The 21,728-nt window shown below is 52.2% G+C and overlaps 1 protein-coding gene across 1 annotated transcript; it reads right to left on the minus strand.

Annotated features, from left to right (window-relative positions):
- Positions 1-11,878: 11,878 nt before the first annotated feature.
- On the minus strand, positions 11,879-20,723 carry LOC122125344 (cytochrome P450 11B2, mitochondrial-like). Its single transcript, XM_042699957.1, is given in 10 exon segments — positions 11,879-11,992; positions 12,114-12,302; positions 12,413-12,491; positions 13,219-13,385; positions 14,215-14,369; positions 14,614-14,817; positions 14,944-15,143; positions 16,561-16,606; positions 16,609-16,715; positions 20,479-20,723. Coding segments are annotated over 10 exon segments (1,506 nt in total).
- Positions 20,724-21,728: the final 1,005 nt, after the last annotated feature.

Genomic DNA, 21,728 nt, shown 5'->3' on the forward strand with positions numbered 1-21,728 from the left:
ACACCACGCTATCGTCATATTGCAGAAACACTGACTGAAGAAATGACCAGAGGAATGTTTCACCCTATTAGCTGGAGGTTTCGCGACCACATGGCTCATGATGAATAGAGCACACAGACCAGAGATGGTGCTCAATGGAGGACATGATAACACCACACACTACACCACCCGAGGACCGGATGCCCGCTCTGCCTGTGTGTGCAGCTCTCCAGGATTCCTGCAGTGGAACGCCCAAGCCTCCTCCCCCAAGCACAAAGGAAAACAACGCTACCAGTCCAAAGTGCAAGGGAAATGAGACAATCACAAATGCAAGACATTAAACCACACGCACTTCAGATCCATGGCTACAGAAGGAATTGCCATGATTAGAAATACTCTGATGTGGAACAAAATGTAAGCTAACTCATGAGAGAAGGCGGCAGAGCGGCGCTCTGGGCTCAGGAGCTTGCTGCCGCTCATTCTGAACAGGGAGGAGCGTGGCGCTCTGGGATCAGGAGCTTGCCGCCGCTCATTCTGAACAGGGAGGAGCATGGCGCTCTGGGATCAGGAACTTGCCGCCGCTCATTCTGAACAGAGGAGCGCAAACCAGCCACATGGCTTCAGACCTCGTTCCTGTGCCATTTTCGTGAAAGTTGTCTCTCACTCGCCTCGTTTGCTTCATTGTGAAAGGTTTTTGTGTGTTTTGTTTTATTTTTGTAGCTATGGTGAATGCTTTGTTGGCAAATTCATGACTGTTGCAGAAAACTTCTACCGAGTTCCAAGCATCGATTTTGTACCAAGTATCAGTTTTGAATTTTGACTGACCCCGTGAGTCCTGGGGCCTCACTGGGTCTTAGCAGGGTGAACGCTCCCTCTTCCTGTTTGTCTTTTTTTTCGTGCCTCACTGCTGTGGCTGACTTTCAGTACTGTATTTGATAAGGTAGATAAAGGGGACAGCCTCAGCTCAGTCCAGAATGAGAGAAAACACACTCAGCTTCTTTCTACTTAGGATCAGGTTGTGGACGGGCTTCTCAGACACAGCCCCCTTCGTGCGGAAGCTCAGTACTTCTGTACCACATTTGTTTAGGTTTGTGATCAAGAAAAAAGTTTCATTGTATCAAGTATTCTTCCTGTACCTACTGAGATGATCATATGATCCTATTCTTCATTCAGCTGATTTAGTTTTGGCAGGGGCAGTGCCAGGATTTGAACCCAGGACCTACCATATTCTGAGCAAGTGCCTCGCCACTTGAGCCTTGTCTGTGTATTTGTTGTTTTGTTTTTGAGTAGGGTAGAGAGAGAACTTTGCTCAGGCTGGCTCTCAACTCCAGATTCTTTTACCTCCTCTTCTAGGAAACCTGGTGTTGGTAGAATGTCCCGCCATGCTGGCAGACAGACTGTCTGGACTGACATACAACGTATTAAAGCCGCCTTTGAATTCCTGGGATAAACCTGACTTGTTCATGATGAACAGTTTATGTGCTTTCCGATTTGCTCAGGTGTTATTTTCTGGACATTTTTGCATCTGTACTCCCCATAACTATTGGTCTATAGGGGTTTTTGTGGTGGTGGTTGTTTTTACCTTACCAATTTGCTATCAGTGTACTTGTGGCCACATAGAAGAATTTCAGAAGGTTCATGGCCTTCAGTATGTTGCAATAATTTGACAAGAGTTAGCATTCATTTGTCTTTAGAGACTTGTTATTATTCTATGATGAGGCCATGTGTCCTAGGCTTTTCTTTGTTGAAGATTTTCTCACCAATTCTGTATTATTTGTTATTTATACGCTGAATTTCTGTGTTAAATTTGGGAGCTCACATGTATAAAGAAATGTGTCCACTATGTCTAGGTTTTCCAATTTGCTGATGTATATTTGTTTTTGGAATTCCCCACCTGGACCTTTCTGTTTCTGGAGGACTACCTCACACTTCCCCTTTCCATCCTAAGCTTTGTGAAAATCTTCCCTCTTTCCCCTTGGTTACTGTAGGTAAGAATTTGTCATCACAAAAGAAAAAAATTGTCCTTTCATTGATTTTTGTGGTATTATTTTAGTCTCCATTTCATTTATTGCTGCTCTATTTTTAGGTAATTTTCTTTCATTTTACTAATTTGGAGTTCCTGATTCTCTTAAATGCATTGAGATTCTTTTTATCTAAAAGTCTAAAATCATTTTTTTATCTAAAAATCTAAAATCTATTATCTAAAATCTATTTTTTGAATTGTAAAAAACCACTTTAGTAATACACCATATGGCTTTACCCACTTAAAGTTTATTGTACAAATGGTTCTTACATGTGGTCACAGATTTTTTTAGTGCAACCATCAGAGCAATCTAGTTCTAGAACATTTACTAGTCCCGGAAAGAAATTCTGCACTCATTAACAGCCCACTATTCTCCTTCCGCCCCATCACCGTTCCAGACTCAAATCACCAGCTACTTTCTGTCTCCTGGATTTGTCCATTACATATGGAAAGGAATCACATCCTATGAAGATTTTGGGGACTGGCTTATTTTACCAAGTGTGATGATTTTACAGTCCATTTGTGTCAGTACAACTGTCTTCCAGAATCTGTGTTGAACCGGTTCCAGGGCTCGTACAGATACCAAAAAGTGAGGATAATTCTTTTAAAGGTGAGGATGAGCTACAAAAGGCGAGTCCGAGGGCCCTGCATCTCCCTGGCATCCACATAAAATTGACGAGGGTTCCTCAACTTCCCAGTTTCCACGCGGTAAAAAGCATTTCAGGGAATCTCAAAAAAAGAAAGTCTCATAAAGTAAAAATTTTAACAAGGATGTACCTTAGCATCACTTGGTTAAAGTAGGGAGAAATGGAAAAGGAGGGGAATACTTCCTACTCCCTCTGCAGGAAATAGGAAGTAAAGACTCAAAATGGCTGCTTCTACCTCTGGCTTTTACCCTTTGAGCTGGGTAAATGCAAGGCAGCCATGCTCTGTGGGTGAGCTGGGTAAAGACCACCAGAACACAGCCTAACCTTCAGGACTTCCTGGGCAGGACATGCCCTCCATCCTTCCTGCCATTTCCCACCCACTTCCAAGGACAAGACAGATTAGAGGTTCTCTCCTGTTTTTAAGAAGGCAGATTTAGACAGAGTCTCCCATATCTTCTATTCTTGTAACTTAACATTAAAAAGTGATTTGGAAGGAGGAGAGCTTGCCTGCTTTTTGAGCTTACTTCCTGGTTTTATTCTGAGTCTTGCCCCTTTGACATTTGTTTAAAGAATACGAATTTCCTTGTGGCCTCATCCATCTATCCTGCTTCATTGTCCCCCTAAACAATGTTAGTTCCGGAAGTGACGCTGGGGCTCAAGCAGTAGAGCACTCGCCTTGAGCTGAAGAGCTCAGGGACAGCGCCTAAGAGTTCAAGCCCCACGACCGACCATAAAAAAACAAAAAAAAAAAACAGTGTTAGTTCCCTTTAATGTTACAAGTGGTATAAAAGGGTGATGTTTTGTCTTCTGTAGCCATTTTCTGCTGAGAGTGGCCTTTTTTGTCACTGGCTAGAAAAAAATGGAGCCAGAAAGTCCTCTTCCTCTCTGATTTAGGAGGTGATGTGGGAAGTTGAGATGGCAAGAAATTTGGGTTATAGGCAGTCGTGATGAGGACCAATAGCAGATCAGGAACAAAAGACATCAATTTATTATTTTCACAAAGAGATAGTAATGAAAACCATCCTTTAAAAGTAAACACTGGTTGGGTACAGTGGCTCACACCCAAAATCCCAGCTACTCAGGAGGCTGAGATCTGAGGATCATGGTTCGAAGCCAGCCCAGGCAGGAAAATCCATGAGACTCTTTATTTCCAATAAACCACTAGAAAACCATAAGTGGCGCTGTGGCTCAAGCAGTAGAGCACTCACCTTGAGCTAAAGAGCACAGGAACAGCACCCAAGCCCAGACCTCAAGCTCCACGACCGACAAAAAAAAAAAATGTAAACAGTGATTCTTATGTGGATACTTAATAGGATTTTTAAAGGAATTATAAAAACAGAAAAAAAAAAACAAAGTGTATAGATTCATCATGCTAAATAAACCTGCCACCCACATGAACAGCACACCAAGTTGATAGCCATGTCCAGGATGGAAGCTGACACCCTTTCTATATCTGTTACTGCAGAATGTTGATGTGAAGTGTTAGGATTGAAATGCATGTAGTAATTTCTGCATGTCCCCTCAAGTTTTCGTTTTGTATTTCTTTCACTTCCACAGAACTATGCTTCTCTAGTTATCTGGTGGGAAATGTGTTCACCAGATATGTCCCATGTTTATGGTGACCTGCATGCAGAATGTCTTTGAGTATCTTCTGTAGTGTAGGAGTGATGAATTGTTGTCTTTGTTGTTAAGGAATCATTTTATTTTCCCCTCGGTTATGAATGAAAGCTTCATTAGGTAGAATATTCTGGGATGTCAGTCGTTTGCATCCAGAGATAGAAAGGCATTGTCTTGAGCTCATCTTGTTCTTGTGGGTTCTGTTGGGAAATCTGTTATCCTGAGGCTTCTCCTATAAGTGTTCTGTCTTTACTCTTTTATAGCCATTAGTATCTTTTTTGTTGTTTGCGGCTGATGTTTTAATTGTAATACATTGTGGAGAGGTTCTTTTCCAATCTGTTGTGTTGAGTCTTCTAAAAACCCCTTGTAACTGGGTGAACTTCTCTGTTCCAAGATTTGAAAAGTTTCCCGTTATTACTCTCTTGAACATATTTCCTATGCTTTGGGCTATAGTCTCTCCTCCCTCCTCAGTACCTGTAAGATGTAAATTTGGTCTTTTCATTCAGTCTTAAAATTCACATAAATTGTTTGTATTTCTTTGACTTTCCCCCTGGATTTTTTTCTTTTTTTCTTTCTTTCTTTCTTTTTTTTTGGGGGGGGGGTCCAGTTGTGGGGCCTGAACTCTGGGCCTGGGCGCTGTCCCTCAGCTCTTCAGCTCAAGGCTAGTGCTCTACCACTTGAGCTACAGTGCCATTTCTGGCTTTTTTCTTTTTGCTTATGTGGTGCTGAGGAATCAAACCCAGGGCCTCATGCATGCAAGGCAAGCGCTCTACCACTGAGCCACCTTCCCAGCCCAGGCCCCCTGGATCTTTTTCTGTCTTTTGTATTTATTGGTTTTTGTCTTCTCTATTGTCGGTTTGTATATATTTTCCTATTCTGTCTCTCGTACCATCTGCTCTGCCAGAGAGGCATCCTGCTTTACTTTGGTCTCTCAGCCTTCAGTTTGATTTTTCAGAATTTCTCTTTATTGAGATCCTTTTTTCATGTCTTACATTGACTTTCTTACTTCAGTAATTTGCTTATCTGTTTTTTAAATCTCTTTTAGTGTTTATCTGGATTCTCTTTGATCTCTTTTAGCTCTTTATGTGTATCTACTCAGAATTCACTTGGAATTCATTCGGCTTTGGTTCTCTTTGAATTCCTTTTATTTCTTTATTCATATTCTCTTTGTTCATGTTGTTGCTTGTAAACATTTGTTTTTCATTTAGTTGGGCATTTTTATCAATAGTCCTTTGAGTTCAGTATATGGAATTCCCTCTGCTTTACTGTTATTCTGCTCCTTGGTTATACATTGGTTTTGGGGCCTGTTGTAGTTCCTGCTTTCTCGTCTTTCTAGGCTGGGGTTTACACATTTGAGGGCTCCTGATGGTTAAGGCTTTTAGCTACCTAAAATCTCCCTAATGGATTGTTCTCTGTATCCTCACAGAGTGGGTATGAGCATGCTTCAAGCCACTGTGTGTGGGTGTATCTCAGCCCTGGTACCTTTCCCATCTCAAAATGCAGTGAAATATTTGCATACCATAGGATGCCGTTGGTAGCATTGTTTGCACAGCAGTCTCACTATAGATGCTAGAAGTTGGGTTTTGTATACTAATGGAGGGGTTAGGACCAGATGAGGAGCTGGGTTCTGTATAGTGCTGGACAAGGCTAGGAGGAGCAGGGAGGATGAAGAAAGAGACAGGGAGTAAGGAAGGTATGAGACAGGAATGGGGTGTGGTTGGTACAGACACCTAGCAGGCTTGGAGCAGGCCTGCTGCTCAGTCTTAAGGAGGGAGGAGAAGCAATGTCAGGAGTTGAGTATGAGCAGAAAATCTGAGAGCTCTGAGGTATGAAAGGGAAAGCTTCCAAGAAATAGCAGAAGAATACAGGTAGGTTACTAGTGAGAAGAAAGAGGAAAAGAAAACACTAACTAGTGCAAAACAAAAGCAAAAAACTCAGGCCCACACAGTCACTTTCCCGCTGTGGTGAGGACGTGGGCAGCTGCTGGCCACACTCCGTCCTACGTTCTGTGAGTGACCCTTTGTGGGCGAGGAAGCCCTACATCTCTCGAGTCCCCCTCTCTGCCTGGCTCTGGTCGTGCTGTGTCCTGGCATTGCCCCCAGACAGGGGCAAGTGCCAGCGTCAGCAGTGCTGCTGCGAGAGGACAGATGGCCCTGGTCACCTGTGTCCGGCCTGTGCCAGCCTGGGGTGCCACCCACAAGGCCCCCCGGGACATGGCCCACTCTCCTGGGACACCAGGGCCACTGGGGAAGGCCATGGGGATAGGACAACACAAAGCCCAAGCCCTCCTGAGGGTACTGTCGACCAGGTTCAGGGATAAGGCTCACAGGTCAGTCTTCCAAGTGCTCTAGCTGAGTTTCATAACGGCTGCTGGGGGGGAGTGAGGAGTGAGTGGTTGCTATGGCCCTGGGGCAGGGTTTCTATGTAGCTGGACGGCACCAGCCAGTGAGTGAAGACCAGGCTGCCATGCTCATAGGCACAGTCCTGTGGAGTGGAGGGAGGTGTTCAACAGAGGACAGAGGGAGTTGCCAGAGACACCAGGGTTCTGTGAGGGCATGGCCAGCTGCAGGGACACGGCCCTTGGCCTCCATACTGGCTTTGAGTCAGCTTGTCCTGGTGCTGAGTCAGCTTGCCCCACCCACTTAGTCCTAGAGGCCCATGGCTTAGTGCTCCTTGGAGAATGGAAAGTAAAGGAACAGAGATCCCAGAGCCAATGTCCAGGTAATGAGGCTCCAGTGGATACCTGGGTCCGCCTCAGTGTGTGGCAAGGCAGGTGCAGGTCACCATCACAGCCAGAGCTCTCACACAAGACAGCCTGCCTCGGCTTTCTTGGGACTCCCTAGAATGGGAAGCCACTGCTCCCCGCAGGCCATGGAGCTTCTAAGGATGGAGCCCACAAAGCCACCAAGCACAGGGACCACAGAACCACCAAAGACAGGGACCACAGAACCACTAAGAACAGAGACCACAGAACCACCAAGGACAGAGACCACAGAACCACCAAGGACAGAGACCACAGAACCACCAAGGACAGAGACCACAGAACCACCAAGGACAGAGAACACAGACTCACCAAGGACAGAGACCACAGAACCACCAAGGACAGAGAACACAGACTCACCAAGGACAGAGACCACAGAACCACCAAGGACAGAGAACACAGACTCACCAAGGACAGAGACCACAGAACCACCAAGGACAGAGAACACAGAACCACCAAGGACAGAGACCACAGAACCACCAAGGACAGAGAACACAGACTCACCAAGGTCAGGGACCACAGAGCCACCAAGGTCAGAGACCACAAACTCACCAAGGACAGAGACCACAGACTCACCAAGGACAGAGACCACAAAACCAAGGGCAGAGACCACAGAACCACCAAGGACAGAGACCACAGACTCACCAAGGACAGAGACCATAGAACCACCAAGGACAGAGACCACAGACTCACCAAGGACAGAGACCACAGAACCAAGGTCAGGGACCACAGAGCCACCAAGGTCAGAGACCACAAACTCACCAAGGACAGAGACCACAGAACCACCAAGGTCAGAGAACACAGAACCACCAAGGACAGGGACCACAGAACCACCAAGGACAGAGACCACAGAACCACCAAGGACAGAGACCACAGAACCAAGGGCAGAGACCACAGAGCCACCAAGGACAGGGACCACAGAACCACCAAGGACAGAGACCACAGAACCACCAAGGACAGAGACCACAGAACCAAGGGCAGAGACCACAGAGCCACCAAGGACAGGGACCACAGAACCACCAAGGACAGAGACCACAGAACCACCAAGGACAGAGACCACAGACTCACCAAGGTCAGGGACCACAGAACCACCAAGGACAGAGACCACAGACTCACCAAGGACAGAGACCACAGAACCACCAAGGACAGAGACCACAGAACCACCAAGGACAGAGAACACAGAACCACCAAGGACAGAGACCACAGAACCACCAAGGACAGAGACCACAGAACCACCAAGGACAGAGACCACAGAACCACCAAGGACAGAGACCACAGACTCACCAAGGTCAGGGACCACAGAACCACCAAGGACAGAGACCACAGAACCACCAAGGACAGAGACCACAGAACCACCAAGGACAGAGAACACAGACTCACCAAGGTCAGGGAACACAGAGCCACCAAGGTCAGAGACCACAAACTCACCAAGGACAGAGACCACAGACTCACCAAGGACAGAGACCACAGAACCAAGGGCAGAGACCACAGAACCACCAAGGACAGAGACCACAGACTCACCAAGGACAGAGACCATAGAACCACCAAGGACAGAGACCACAGAACTACCAAGGACAGAGACCACAGAACCACCAAGGACAGAGACCACAGAACCACCAAGGACAGAGAACACAGAACCACCAAGGACAGAGAACACAGAACCACCAAGGACAGAGACCACAGAACCACCAAGGACAGAGACCACAGAACCAAGGGCAGAGACCACAGAACCACCAAGGACAGAGAACACAGACTCACCAAGGACAGAGACCATAGAACCACCAAGGACAGAGACCACAGAACTACCAAGGACAGAGACCACAGAACCACCAAGGACAGAGACCACAGAACCACCAAGGACAGAGAACACAGAACCACCAAGGACAGAGACCACAGAACCACCAAGGACAGAGACCACAGAACCACCAAGGACAGAGACCACAGACTCACCAAGGACAGAGACTACAGAACCAAGGTCAGGGACCACAGAGCCACCAAGGTCAGAGACCACAAACTCACCAAGGACAGAGACCACAGACTCACCAAGGACAGAGACCACAGAACCAAGGGCAGAGACCACAGAACCACCAAGGACAGAGACCACAGACTCACCAAGGACAGAGACCATAGAACCACCAAGGACAGAGACCACAGAACTACCAAGGACAGAGACCACAGAACCACCAAGGACAGAGACCACAGAACCACCAAGGACAGAGAACACAGAACCACCAAGGACAGAGACCACAGAACCACCAAGGACAGAGACCACAGAACCACCAAGGACAGAGACCACAGACTCACCAAGGACAGAGACTACAGAACCAAGGTCAGGGACCACAGAGCCACCAAGGTCAGAGACCACAAACTCACCAAGGACAGAGACCACAGAACCACCAAGGTCAGAGAACACAGACTCACCAAGGACAGAGACCACAGAACCAAGGGCAGAGACCACAGAACCACCAAGGACAGAGACCACAGAACCACCAAGGACAGGGACCACAGAACCACCAAGGACAGGGACCACAGAACCACCAAGGACAGAGACCACAGAACCACCAAGGACAGAGACCACAGAACCAAGGGCAGAGACCACAGAGCCACCAAGGACAGGGACCACAGAACCACCAAGGACAGAGACCACAGAACCACCAAGGACAGGGACCACAGAACCACCAAGGACAGAGACCACAGAACCACCAAGGACAGAGACCACAGAACCAAAGACAGAGACCACAGAACCACCAAGGACAGAGACCACAGAACCAAAGACAGAGACCACAGAACCACCAAGGACAGAAACCATAGAACCAAGGGCAGAGACCACAGAACCACCAAGGACAGAGAACACAGAACCACCAAGGACAGGAACCACAGAACCACCAAGGACAGAGACCACAGAACCAAAGACAGAGACCACAGAACCACCAAGGACAGAGACCACAGAACCAAAGACAGAGACCACAGAACCACCAAGGACAGAAACCATAGAACCAAGGGCAGAGACCACAGAACCACCAAGGACAGAGAACACAGAACCACCAAGGACAGGAACCACAGAACCACCAAGGACGGCCTTAAAGAACTCAATACTGAATCTGAGTAATGATGACCTCTGGGGTCCCTCTCAGGGGACAACAAGAAGCTCCTGTAATCTCAAGAACATAACTAAATACAAAATTGAGGATATTGCATAGTGTGTGTGTGTGTGTGTGTGTGTGTGTGTGTGTGTGTGTGTGTGTGTGTGTGTGTTCAGGGACAAGGATCGCAGGGGTACCTTCCAAGTCAACTAGCTGAGTTTCAGAAAGGCCTAAATATGGTGTGTTCACTGTGTTCATTGGTGTTGAACGAGGCCCAAGGGAAGGGAGAGGTGGGACAGCGGAAGCTGCTCGGCCGCTCCCGGCCCCCAGATAGGGAAAGCAGGCATCAGCTCCCATCAAGCCACACCCACAGCCGCCGGACCGCTTCCCAGTGGCCTTCACCTCATGTTTCATGGCCGTGAGCTAGAAACCAGGCCTTCAACCATGGGCCAGAGTCGTAACAGAAGAACCAGCCCAGCCCCGGACCTCACCTTGGAGGTGGCTAGACTCTTCCTCCTCCACACCCCATGAAGCCCATCACAGCCTCTGCTGAGCCAGGCACTGGCAGACACACCCACAGTGCCCGTTCCCTGTAAGTTAGGGACTCTTGTGTTTGGTGCTCCTTGGCATGCGCAGGTGACGTTAGGAGTTTGCTTTAACAGCCATAGCAATGCACTGCAAGCTAGTGTTTAAACAGCAGAGGTTTATTTTTTCAGTCGTGGGGGGGTGGGGGGTAGTGGGAGCAATGTTGCCGAGTTGGGCTTTCCTCCGGCTCCTCTCCTGCCCTGTCTGAACATCTCCCTCCTGTGTCTGCACACGGCGCCTGCTGTCTTCCTCAGTGGCATGGCTCAGTCAGGCTGGCTTGGGCTTCCTCCGTCATAACATCATCAAATGTTCACGACTCTGTCATTAGTTAGTTACACAGTCCCATCAGAAGGTCCTGGGCTTTAGGGTCAACATGGAGACATCCATAATTCATCCTTTACCTTCCACAACCTGGCTGAGTCTCTTGTTCTCTGTGACTGTCCTGCACTCTCATGGCTAAAAGGAAATCTGAAAGAAGTTTCTACTCTACGGACTCAGGAGGCCCTGGTTCACATCTGTCCGGGCCTCGCATCCTGAGGAAGACAGTTCACCCTGCAGCCACCTCCTGCCCTGTGCTGTCTCCAGAATGTGCTCTCGCCTGCAAGTAGAATCCTACTGCCCCCGTGGAGCCAAGCATATTTACTGCATTTTCTTGGTTGATTTCATAGAATAGAAAACTTATTTATGGCTAAATCTTGCAGGCCATGAGCTCAAGGCATGCACGCACACACACACACACAAACACACACACACCGTCTCTTTTTACATGACTTGCTTTGGGAATATAGTCTCATGCTTTACCAGAGTGGTCTAGAATGCAGTGTCGCTATTTCTGCCTTCTGCAGCAGCTGGGATTCGAGGCACATGCCACTACACCTGGCTTATTGTCTGAGATGTCACCTCACTACTTTATTTTGGGTTTGGAGCCTGATCTGTTATCAGATGGTGATCGCTCTGATTTCTGCCTCCTGAGTAGCTGGGATTACAGGTGTCAGCCTCTGCATATGGCCGAATCATAGGAGTGGGTGGAGGGTCGTTGCTGGAGGAGGCCGGCTGCACAGAGCCGGCCTGGCACCCGCCCTCCAGCACCCTGCCCTGGCTTTGTTGCCCTGGGAGCACTGTTGTAAGGGGGAAGAAGAGGTCAGAGGGGGGGTGACCTGCCTGGCCCTTTGTGAGAGAGGCACTAGCTTGCAGGCTGGAAAGTGAGGAGGGGGAAGGAGGTGGGCATCAGCACGAAGCGGTAGGTCATCTTTAAGTCCTCCTGCAGCAGAGTCTTCACCTGGAAGGATTTCAGCACCTAGGACAGAGCAAGGCTCTGGGACCTCCAGGGCACTGCTCTTGCTTGGGCCTTTGGAGTCTGAGCCCAGCCCCGCTCCGTCCCCGCCCCGCCGCACCCGGGCCCCGCCCCGGGCGCTCACGTGGTGAAGCAGCAGCAGCATCTCCGCCTCGGCCAGGCGCCGCCCCAGGCACTGGCGCACCCCAAAGCCAAAGGCCAGGTGGCTGAAGCGCAGCCGCCCATCCAGCCAGCGCTGGGGGTTGTAGCGCTCGGGGCTCTTGAAGATGGCCGGATTCCGGCCCAAGGAGTACAGATACACATGGACAGAAGTCTGTGGGGGTGGAGGGGGTGAGTGGCCGTAGGCAACAGGCGGCCGTGGATGAGCAGCAGCCGTGGGTGGCGGGAGGAGGGGTCTGCCGGGTGGGGGCAGGGTGCACTCACCCCAGCAGGCACACGGTAGTTCTGAAGCACCACATCTGAGGGGGGGGTTCTGTCCAAAATGCTGCCAATTGGGTAGAGCCTGTCACGGGGGGGGGGGGGGGGGGGGGAGGGGCAAGAAGGGCCTCAGGCATGGCAGAAAGGAAGGGACCCTCCCCACACACAGAGAGAGAGAGAGGACGGGGGCCTGTCCCCTCACAGAGAGAGAGAGAGAGAGAGAGAGGGCGGGGGCCTGTCCCCTCACAGAGAGGACGAGGACCCTCCCCACACAGAGAGAGAGAGAGGACGGGGGCCTGTCCCCTCACAGAGAGAGAGAGAGAGAGAGAGGACGGGGGCCTGTCCCCTCACAGAGAGAGAGAGAGAGAGAGAGAGGACGGGGGCCTGTCCCCTCACAGAGAGAGAGAGAGAGAGAGAGAGGACGGGGGCCTGTCCCCTCCACACATTCCTACCTAAGACCCTGCAAACACACCATAAGGCCCAGGTCATTGCTGTGGGTGCCCTTGACCGGCGCCTGCCCTCAGGAAGGGCGGGGAGAGGGCGAAGGCAGGTCTCTCCAGCGCCAGCTCTGCTCCTCCACTGGAGAGCACAGGGGCCACCACGGGTGGGCAGGCCGCAGGGCATACCTCAGCGCCTCCAGAGACCACAGGGGCCACCACGGGTGGGCAGGCCGCAGGGCCAGGCCGCAGGGCGTACCTCAGCGCCTCCAGAGACCACAGGGGCCACCACGGAGTGGGCAGGCAGCAGGGCGTACCTCAGCGCCTCCAGAGACCACAGGGGGCCACCACGGGTGGGCAGGCAGCAGGGCGTACCTCAGAGTCTCCTTGATGGCGGCCCGCAGCAGGGGCAGCTCTGAGATGGCCTTGTGGGGATCTTCGGTGATGCTGGCCTCGGCGGCCAGGCTCTCCTGCCGAAGGGCCCGCTGCACAGCGGGGTTCCGAGCCAGCTCGAAGAGCGTCATCATCAAGGTGAAGGAGGTCTGCAGACGCCACGGGTTGGGGGGGGGGGAGGCTCAGAAAAGGGCGCTGCCCACATCCCCCACTCCAGGTCACCCACGCAGAGGGACGCCCCTGCCCTGGGGAAGGGCACACAGGGAGCAGGGTGGGCCCAGGACCACCGGCCTCCCAAGTACTGTGCCCTAAGTACCGAAGCGAAGCCCCACAGATGCCGGCCCAGCTCCCTCCTCAGGGCCTGACTCCCATGCACTGCGCTGCACTGTCCCTTGGAGATGACCCTTAGTGTCCCTCAGGGGTATTTTGGAAAGAACAGCCACCTGCCTTCAGGACCCTGAGTGCCTAGCGGTCCACAGAACCCTCCACCCCGACCATGTCCAGCCTGAGCTTCCCCGGCCCCAGCGGGCCTTGCTGCAGACTCTTCCGCTATGCGAGGGGGTCTCGGCGTGGCCAAAGTGTCTCTGTATCTGGAGCCCCCAGAGTGGCCTGAGTCGCGGTGTGGCTTCCTAGGCCCTCCCTGATCCCAGCACCCTGCAGGCATAGGGCGCAACGCCCTGACTTCTGTCTGCTGGCTGGCATAGGGGCCCAGCACCTCCCTCCCCACATCGACTGCTTTCCCACAGTGCTGAGACCTGCCCTGCGCGCTGCTCCCCCCTCCCCTTCCTCGGCCCCTCCCCTCTGCTTTGCTCCAGCCACCGTCCTCGGGGAGCCTGGGAGAGCTGCCTCCACGTGAGCCCCCCCCCCACATACACACTCCAGCCTAGGGGTGGGACTTGGGGCAACTGTTCCTGGGAGAACTCGGCCAAGGGGGAGCGTGAGCTTTGTGCTGGGCCAGGAGGTGGCGGTGGGTCCGACCGTGTCCACGCTTCCAGCGGTGAGCTCCAGAGCATTGGCTTTGATGGCGTCAAGGGGCAGGCCCTTGTGTGCCAGCAGCTCGGGCACGATGCCGCTGTAGTCCTGGTGAGGGCTGAGAGCCAGCTCCTGCCACACCTTCTCGATGCAGCTGTTGGCTGTGGGGGGCCGGGGTCAGGGGTCAGGGGTCAGGGAGTGCCTCTCTGTCCTCTCCCCACGCCCCACTGCCCAGCGCATCCGCTTCTCCCCATCCCTTTCCACCATCTCCAGTGCCGGCCCAGCCACCACCTCGCCACCAACTGCCCGCAAGGACCAATGGGAAGTCAGCGCTTGGTGTGCGGCCTGTGACTAGAATAAACCAGAAACGGGGCGACGGTTGTGCCACTGCCCTGCGGCCCTCACCGTACTCGGAAATGAAGTCCCAGGCCTCAAAGTGCTCCTTCCAGGCCTGGGGTCTGGTCCAGCAGGACAGGCTCCTGGGCAGGAACATGAGCTGCCCGGTGGACTTGAACATGACCTCCAGGGCATGGATGAAGTTCAGGCTTCTGGAACTCATGTTTTGGTCAAAGAGGCCCAGCCGCTCCCCAAAAAGAGCGAAGTTGCTAGCTGCAGAGACCATGGCACTGCTGAGCGGAAGTGAGTCCAGGCTGAAGGATGCCTCCCCCTCCCCCGCGGGCCCTCCCCCCCAACCCCCGGCCCTCCCCAGACCACTGACTGGGCACAGCCACAAACCTTCTATAGAGTAATAGAAGATGCTGGGCTGGATGTCCAGGGTGAGGCTCCCACGGGTGTTCTGCAGCATCTTCTTCCGCAGGTACGCGGAGAAGTCCCTGGCCACCGCGTCCACCATGGGGAAGAACTTCTGGGCAGCCTTTGGTGTCAGCACCAAGCGGTTCATCAGCAGTCGGTTGAGGTGCCACTCGGGCCCGTTCCTGCAGCAATGGGAGTGGAGCCTGAGAGGAGGCTCCAGCCCTGGCCACGCTGCCCTTCTGGGGCCCGCTGGACACTGGGCGGGCGGGGGGGGAGGGCCACCGGCTCAGGGGCAGGCAGCAGCGCGCAGCGGCACTCCCTGTCTGCACCATCTCCCACAGCAACCCTCGCGTGCTGGGTCAACGGTCACCGAGGTCTCTGCTGGGGCTGGACAGAGCTGCATGGACTTGTTGGGGGCATTGGCTGCCCTGACCGGGGTGGAGGCCTTTTCTTCAGGGGAGGGGCCGACCCTCCCGCCCAGCTTCGCCTGCCTGACCACCTCAGAGTGCAGAAGCTGTGGCTGACCTCTCCCTCCCTGCTCTTCCCGGTGGCAGCTGCGCTCTGAGTCCGTACCCCCTATCTGTCTCTGTGAAGTGTCCCCACCTTCTGCAGACCGGGACCCAAGCCTGCTGTGCCGCAGCGCCCACCAGCCATGGCCCAGGCCCCTCGGAAATGCTTCTGTGAACCAGGATTGTCACTCTGCATCGCCAGCCACCGTGAGCACCGCCTACTTCCCAGGGCAAATGCCTGCCTTTACGGGCAGCGGCTGCACCCCACACACGCTCACCCAGACACACCTGCGTCCACCAGAACCACTGCACACTCAGAGCACTCTTCCTGTCTGTGCACTGGCACAAGCGCTGGTGCAAGTGCACAGACAAGGAATGTGCAGTCCTGCGCAGGGTGTGTGCCTCCATGCTCACGAGGAGCCTGCTTGCTTTGTGGGCATACCCCACATCCTCCCAGCCTGCACTGAGCATCCCACCTCCTCTAAAAGTCCCCTGACAAGAAGCCCCTCTCCTGACACTCGGCCAAGGACTTCACCGCAACGGGAAGGGGAACGGGGTCCTCAGCCTCACCTCCCTGTTTTAGTGCTTGCTCTCCCCACAGCCCCCCTTCATGGCTAGGCCATGACAAATCACACATGCCACCGCTTACCTGTGCCCCCCGTCACTACAGTGCACACACACGTGCACATGCACTCTGTGCATGCACGCACGCGTGCGCGCGCGCACACACACACACACACACTTAGGGCTGAACACAAAGGAGACATCCATCTTCTACTTCCTACCCATGACCCCTAGGGTCAGCAACCCAAAGGGAAGGTTGCTTCATGAAGATGCCAAGCGGGGGCCAGCTCAATTGCCCGTCCCTCCGGAGCACACGGGGTCAGCCACCGATGGGGAGGGGGACGTGGAGGGTCCCGCTTCCTGGGTTTGCTCAGCGTACTTCCTCTCTCCTGCCAGGTGCCCTTGGCCCCAAGCTGAGGGCCCTGTGGGATGCCACAGGGGCAGGCACCCTGCTTCCACCCACACAGTATCCAGGATCTTCAGTCTACCCAGCCCTCCTCCCTCCTCACCCCCAGGGGCTCCTCACAGCAAGAACACGCCGCGTTTCTGCCCGCGATGCTCTCTGTGGGCCACCAGGGCTCCATCAGCCGCCGGTGTGGATGCAAACTCTCCACCTGGTACAGCTTCTCAGCGTCCTCTGGCAGCATCACCGATACGACCCGCGAACTCCCCACATTGTACCTGCGGATGCACAGAGCTGCTGAACGCCATCCTGTCCTTCCCAGCCCTCTGCAGACCCACCCAGAGTGGCTGCTGGGGCTCTGGCCTCCTCCTGGCCTGGCCCGCACCCTGGGACCTCCCATGCGCCCCGCTGGGCCACTCCCACCACAGTGCTCGCTGCTCTGTCTCTGCTCCGTGCGCTACGCTTCTCTCTGTCCACCTGGAAGACTTTGGAATCCATGGCTGTAGGGAGCTGACAGTAAAGCTCAACAGTAAAGGTCATCTGGACCCTCGTGCTAGCTTGAAGGCACGTACAAAGAACTGGCTTACTTGAAAAACACCAGGTGCCCGGGATTGCTTTGCTATGTCTGCAGAGTCTGTTTTACATTTAACCAGTTGACCTTGTCTTGTTTTTATTTCACTCTGTTTTTACTAAACTTAAATCTTCCTTGTTTTTCTGGACTATGGTAACCTTATGCTACTCCTTGATTTCTAACAGCATATATCAGAGAAAGTTAAGAATAAACGGGGCGGGGCTGGGAAGGTGGCTCAGTGGTAGAGCGCTTGCCTTGCATGCATGAGGCCCTGGGTTCGATTCCTTAGCACCACATAAGCAAAAAGAAAAAAAAAAAAAAGAATAAACGGGGCTGCAGTCTTGAGCTGCAGACCTCCCGACCCCATCCTTTGTCTTGTGTCTTTCTTCTTCATCCTCACCCGCTAAATCAGGATTCCCTTTCGTTGCCAGCAGGCTCCGGCAAGTGGCGCCCGAACAGGGACCTGAAAACCTGAGACCACGGCAGAGGACCTGGCTACCGTAAGAGGACATCCAGAAACTTAGGAAGGAGGGCGGAAGAGAGTATAGTCAGGAGTAAGAAATTATGGGGCAAGGTAACAGGTGCACGCTCTATGTGCAGGCCCCTAAATGGCATGCTTCACGCTCGAGGAGTGAAAGTTGGACAGAGTCCGTTAGAACGTTTCTTTCACTTTGTTGAGCAAGTATGCCCCGGTTCCCAGAGGAAGGAACCATTAATTTAGAAACTTGGCAAAAAATTGGAAAAAGGATTCAGGGACACTATGACACAAATGGCCCTAAAAAAAAAAAAAAACCGGTGGATGCTTTTACTCTTTGGAATTTGGTCTGAGATGTTTGGATCCCAGGCATGAGCAGACAAAATTCAATCCATTTTGATTGGGGAAGTTGAACAGGGTGGCGAACATCGCCCTGCCCCGGGAGTGTATGCCGCTGCCCGAGAGGAACTAAGAAAATTCATAAAAGCTGAACCCACTGGGCCAGGCAATGAGGAAAAATCAGATGGCTCAGATACTCAGGAAAAAATATATGATGAGCCTTCTAAGGACAGATTGCCCCATGTTGAGGAAATGTTGAATTCAGTCATGGATCGATTGTCACAGATTCAAACAAAGCAACAAACCCCTTTAAAGGTGAATCTTTGTGAGCCACCGCCGACAGTCCTGGAGAGTTTCGATTCCTTTCCACCACCTCTGCCTGTCATTGTCCTGACACCGCCCAGGCCTTTGAAGCTACCTGGTCCTCCTAAAGATGAATTCCCTCTTGGGACCGGGGCTAATCTCCCTCCCAGGCGTAGCGCCCTGCAGCTCTCTTTGGCACAGGTTGCTCATAGAGGAGAGGATATTTCTGGTTTTCACTTATTTCCTGTAACGGAGGACCAAAATCAACAAAGAACTCATCAACCCTTCCATTTAAACAAATAAGGGACCCAAAAATTGCTTGCGCTCAATATGGGCCTACACCTCCATTTACTCAACTAATGTTGGAAACTTTGTCCACTGATGCTTTATGCCCAAATGATTGGAAAGTTAGCTAGAGCTTGCTTAGCAGAGGAGACTACTTATTGTAGAAGTCTGAATTTGTGGAACAGTGTCAGGCCACAGCAGAGGTCAACAGGGCTAATAATATACCCACTACATTTGCAGAGCTCCCTGGGGACAGTGCTTACAACGACACCCAGACCCAGTTAAATTACCCTGTGGGCGCATATGCTCAGATCAATGCCGCTGCTAAACATGCCTGGAAAAAGCTTCCTAACTCTGGTAAGACCGAGGACCTCTCCAAAATTAGACAGGGACCAGATGAACCTTATCAAATTTTGTCTCTCCATTACTGGAGGCAACAGGCCATCTGGTCCAAGATGGGGATGCCAGCATGGTTCTTGTACAACAATTGGCATATGAAAATGCTAATGCAGCCTGCCAAGCGGCCATCAGACCTTTTAGAAAAAAGGGAGGAAGAACTGATTATATTCGGCTTTGCGCGGACATTGGCCCATCCTATGTGCGGGGCCTAACCCCGGCTGCTGCACTTTCAAGGCCGGATTGATGACAAGGTAGAGCAAAAACTAGAGGCACTGCATGCGTCAGTATTATCTGTAGGAGAACAAGTCCACGCTCTGCAAACTTCACAGCGAGTGCGCGGTCATGCCCGGTGTGGTTTCCTTTGGGTGACCCCTCCCATACACAACAAATCAAACCACTCCTGGGGAAAAGTTGTAGCACTTCTCAATGGTATTTGGCACCATAATAACTTGTCTTTAGACCTTTTTCAACTCCACAGGCAAATAGCCAGCTTAGAACAAGCCCCACCTCTGGACTCTGAAGTGGTAAAAACTGCTAAAGAACTATTTGAACAATTCAACGCTGTATCCCATCTCTGACTAATGTTAAAGAACTGCTAATGACATCGCTTGGCCGGGGAATGCTTTTACTGATGGTTTTTCTTTTTTTTGTTGGTCGTGGAGCCTGAACTCTGGGCCTGGGCGCTGTCCCCCAGTTCTTCAGCTGGACTAGGGCTCTACCACTGAGCCTCAGCCCCACTTTGTTTTTTTCTGCTTATGTGATGCTGAGGAATCGAACCCAGGGCCTCAGGCATGCAAGGCAAGCACTCTACCACTGAGCCACCTTCCCAGCCCCTACTGATGGTTTTTCTATGCCTTCCTTGCATTATACATGTACTACAAAACTCTCTTATGAGTTTAGCCAGCCAGTTGCATAAGATCAAGCTCCAAGTGAATGAATTTCCCCCGAGAGGAATCACAGTCAGAGACGGGTAAGAGGGGGTGCCAGTCTGACCAACCTAAGACAGGGCCTTCAGCTTCGCTCTGAAGAAGTTCCAAATGACGGGTAAGACAGACAAGGCGATCCACCCAACCTAAGACAGGTGGGTTCGCTTCTTCAAACAAAGACGGGGAAATGTAGGGAGCTGACAGTAAAGCTCAACAGTAAAGGTCATCTGGACCCTCGTGCTAGCTTGAAGGCACGTACAAAGAACTGGCTTACTTGAAAAACACCAGGTGCCCAGATTGCTTTGCTATGTCTGCAGAGTCTGTTTTACATTTAACCAGTTGACCTTGTCTTGTTTTTATTTCACTCTGTTTTTACTAAACTTAAATCTTCCTTGTCTTTCTGGACTATGGTAACCTTATGCAACTCCTTGATTTCTAACAGCATATATCAGAGAAAGTTAAGAATAAACGGGGCTGCAGTCTTGAGCTGCAGACCTCCCGGCCCCATCCTTTGTCTTGTGTCTTTCTTCTTCAACCTCACCCCCTAAATAAGGATTTCCTTTCGCTGCCGGCAGGCTCTGGCATGTGGCAGTGACCAGGCCCACAGCTACTCTGCTCCTCCCTTCCTTGGGCACAGGGCAGAGAGGCCCATGGCGGAGGTGTGGGTCTTGTGCCTGGCCGGGACCGGGGCACCCGCGGGGCAGGCACTGCCGCATCCTCAGCAGGGCAGGAGAGGCGCTCACCTGAAGATGGGCCCCAGGTCCTGGAAGAGGCGGTGCATGTCCAGGTGTCTGTTCTCGTGGCCCTGGTCCCTCCAGATCTGCAGCAGCCTCAGCCACCTGTTGCCCGGGCACTGGGGGATGGCCTCGAAGGGCAGCACCGGCTTGGGGGTGGGCGCGGCCCTGGTGCCCAGTGCCCTCGTGCTGAGCAGGCGCAGCCAGGGCCTGGCCAGCCGCGCGCCTGCCTTCATCCCAACGGACACTGCCATGGTGCCTCCTCCCCATCCCACCCAGGTCCTTTATATACCATCTGGGAACCTCCCTAGCTGACTGATGACGTCACGAGAGACGCTGTCCCTGGGCCTGCCCAGGAGCTCCAGAGCACCGATGGGAACTGCCATCCTCAGCCAGACATAGGGGGAGGGATGGCCAGTGCTGTCCTCTGTCCCTGTGAGGCCTGTGGGGGTGGGAGCCGGGTGCGTGTGGGGTCCCGATTATGAGCTCACGGCTTCAGACAGAGCCCCTCTTCCCGAGGGGGAAGGAAGATGGATGGATGCTGTAGCCTTTGAAGAGATCAGAGGCGGCCTTGGGTTCTTTTCATAGATGTTCCTTTTATGTTCCCTTTAATACAAATGCGTCTGAAAAGTATATTAAAGCACTGTGCTCCTCCCTTTACAAGTCTGAATTTGTTATAACAGAAAAGGAAGTTATACCTCCTGCTGCGTGGAGAATGAAAATGAGAGTCGCTGGTGACACTGTGAGGCTTCCTCCTTCTGGAGAGACTTTGGTCATGAGCCCGACTGACCGGCCCCGACCAGGAGCCACGCGCTCCGCAAGCCTCGTTCCCTGCAGCACCACCAGCCACACATCCCACAGAAGCGCTGGGGGTACAGAACACCTGCTTTCTTACCCCCAGTGGCAACGAGACACCAGGTCCAGCCACAAGGACGGCCACCGAAAGAAGAGGCTCCCATTCCCCACGGCCGCTTTTCTTTTCAAGAATGCCATCGAGTTGAAATGATTGACTTTTCAGATTGGCTTCTTTCTCTGAGTAACCGGGGTTTAGTTCCTCCTTATCTTTTCGACCATGAGGAATTCATTTCTTCTTAGCATTGAATAAAACACATTCTTCGCATGTATTGAATAAAGTATCATTCTTTGCACAGTATTCATGCAGTCACCTATATAAGACATCTTGATTTCTAAGTTTTGACAACTATGAATGAAACTGCTACCTGATTTTTGGGTGGATTCTGGTTTGCCATGCATTTGAA

This window comes from Dipodomys spectabilis, unplaced genomic scaffold (assembly GCF_019054845.1).
Source record: "Dipodomys spectabilis isolate Male_0828 unplaced genomic scaffold, ASM1905484v1 ptg000264l, whole genome shotgun sequence".
Lineage (NCBI taxonomy): Eukaryota > Metazoa > Chordata > Mammalia > Rodentia > Heteromyidae > Dipodomys > Dipodomys spectabilis.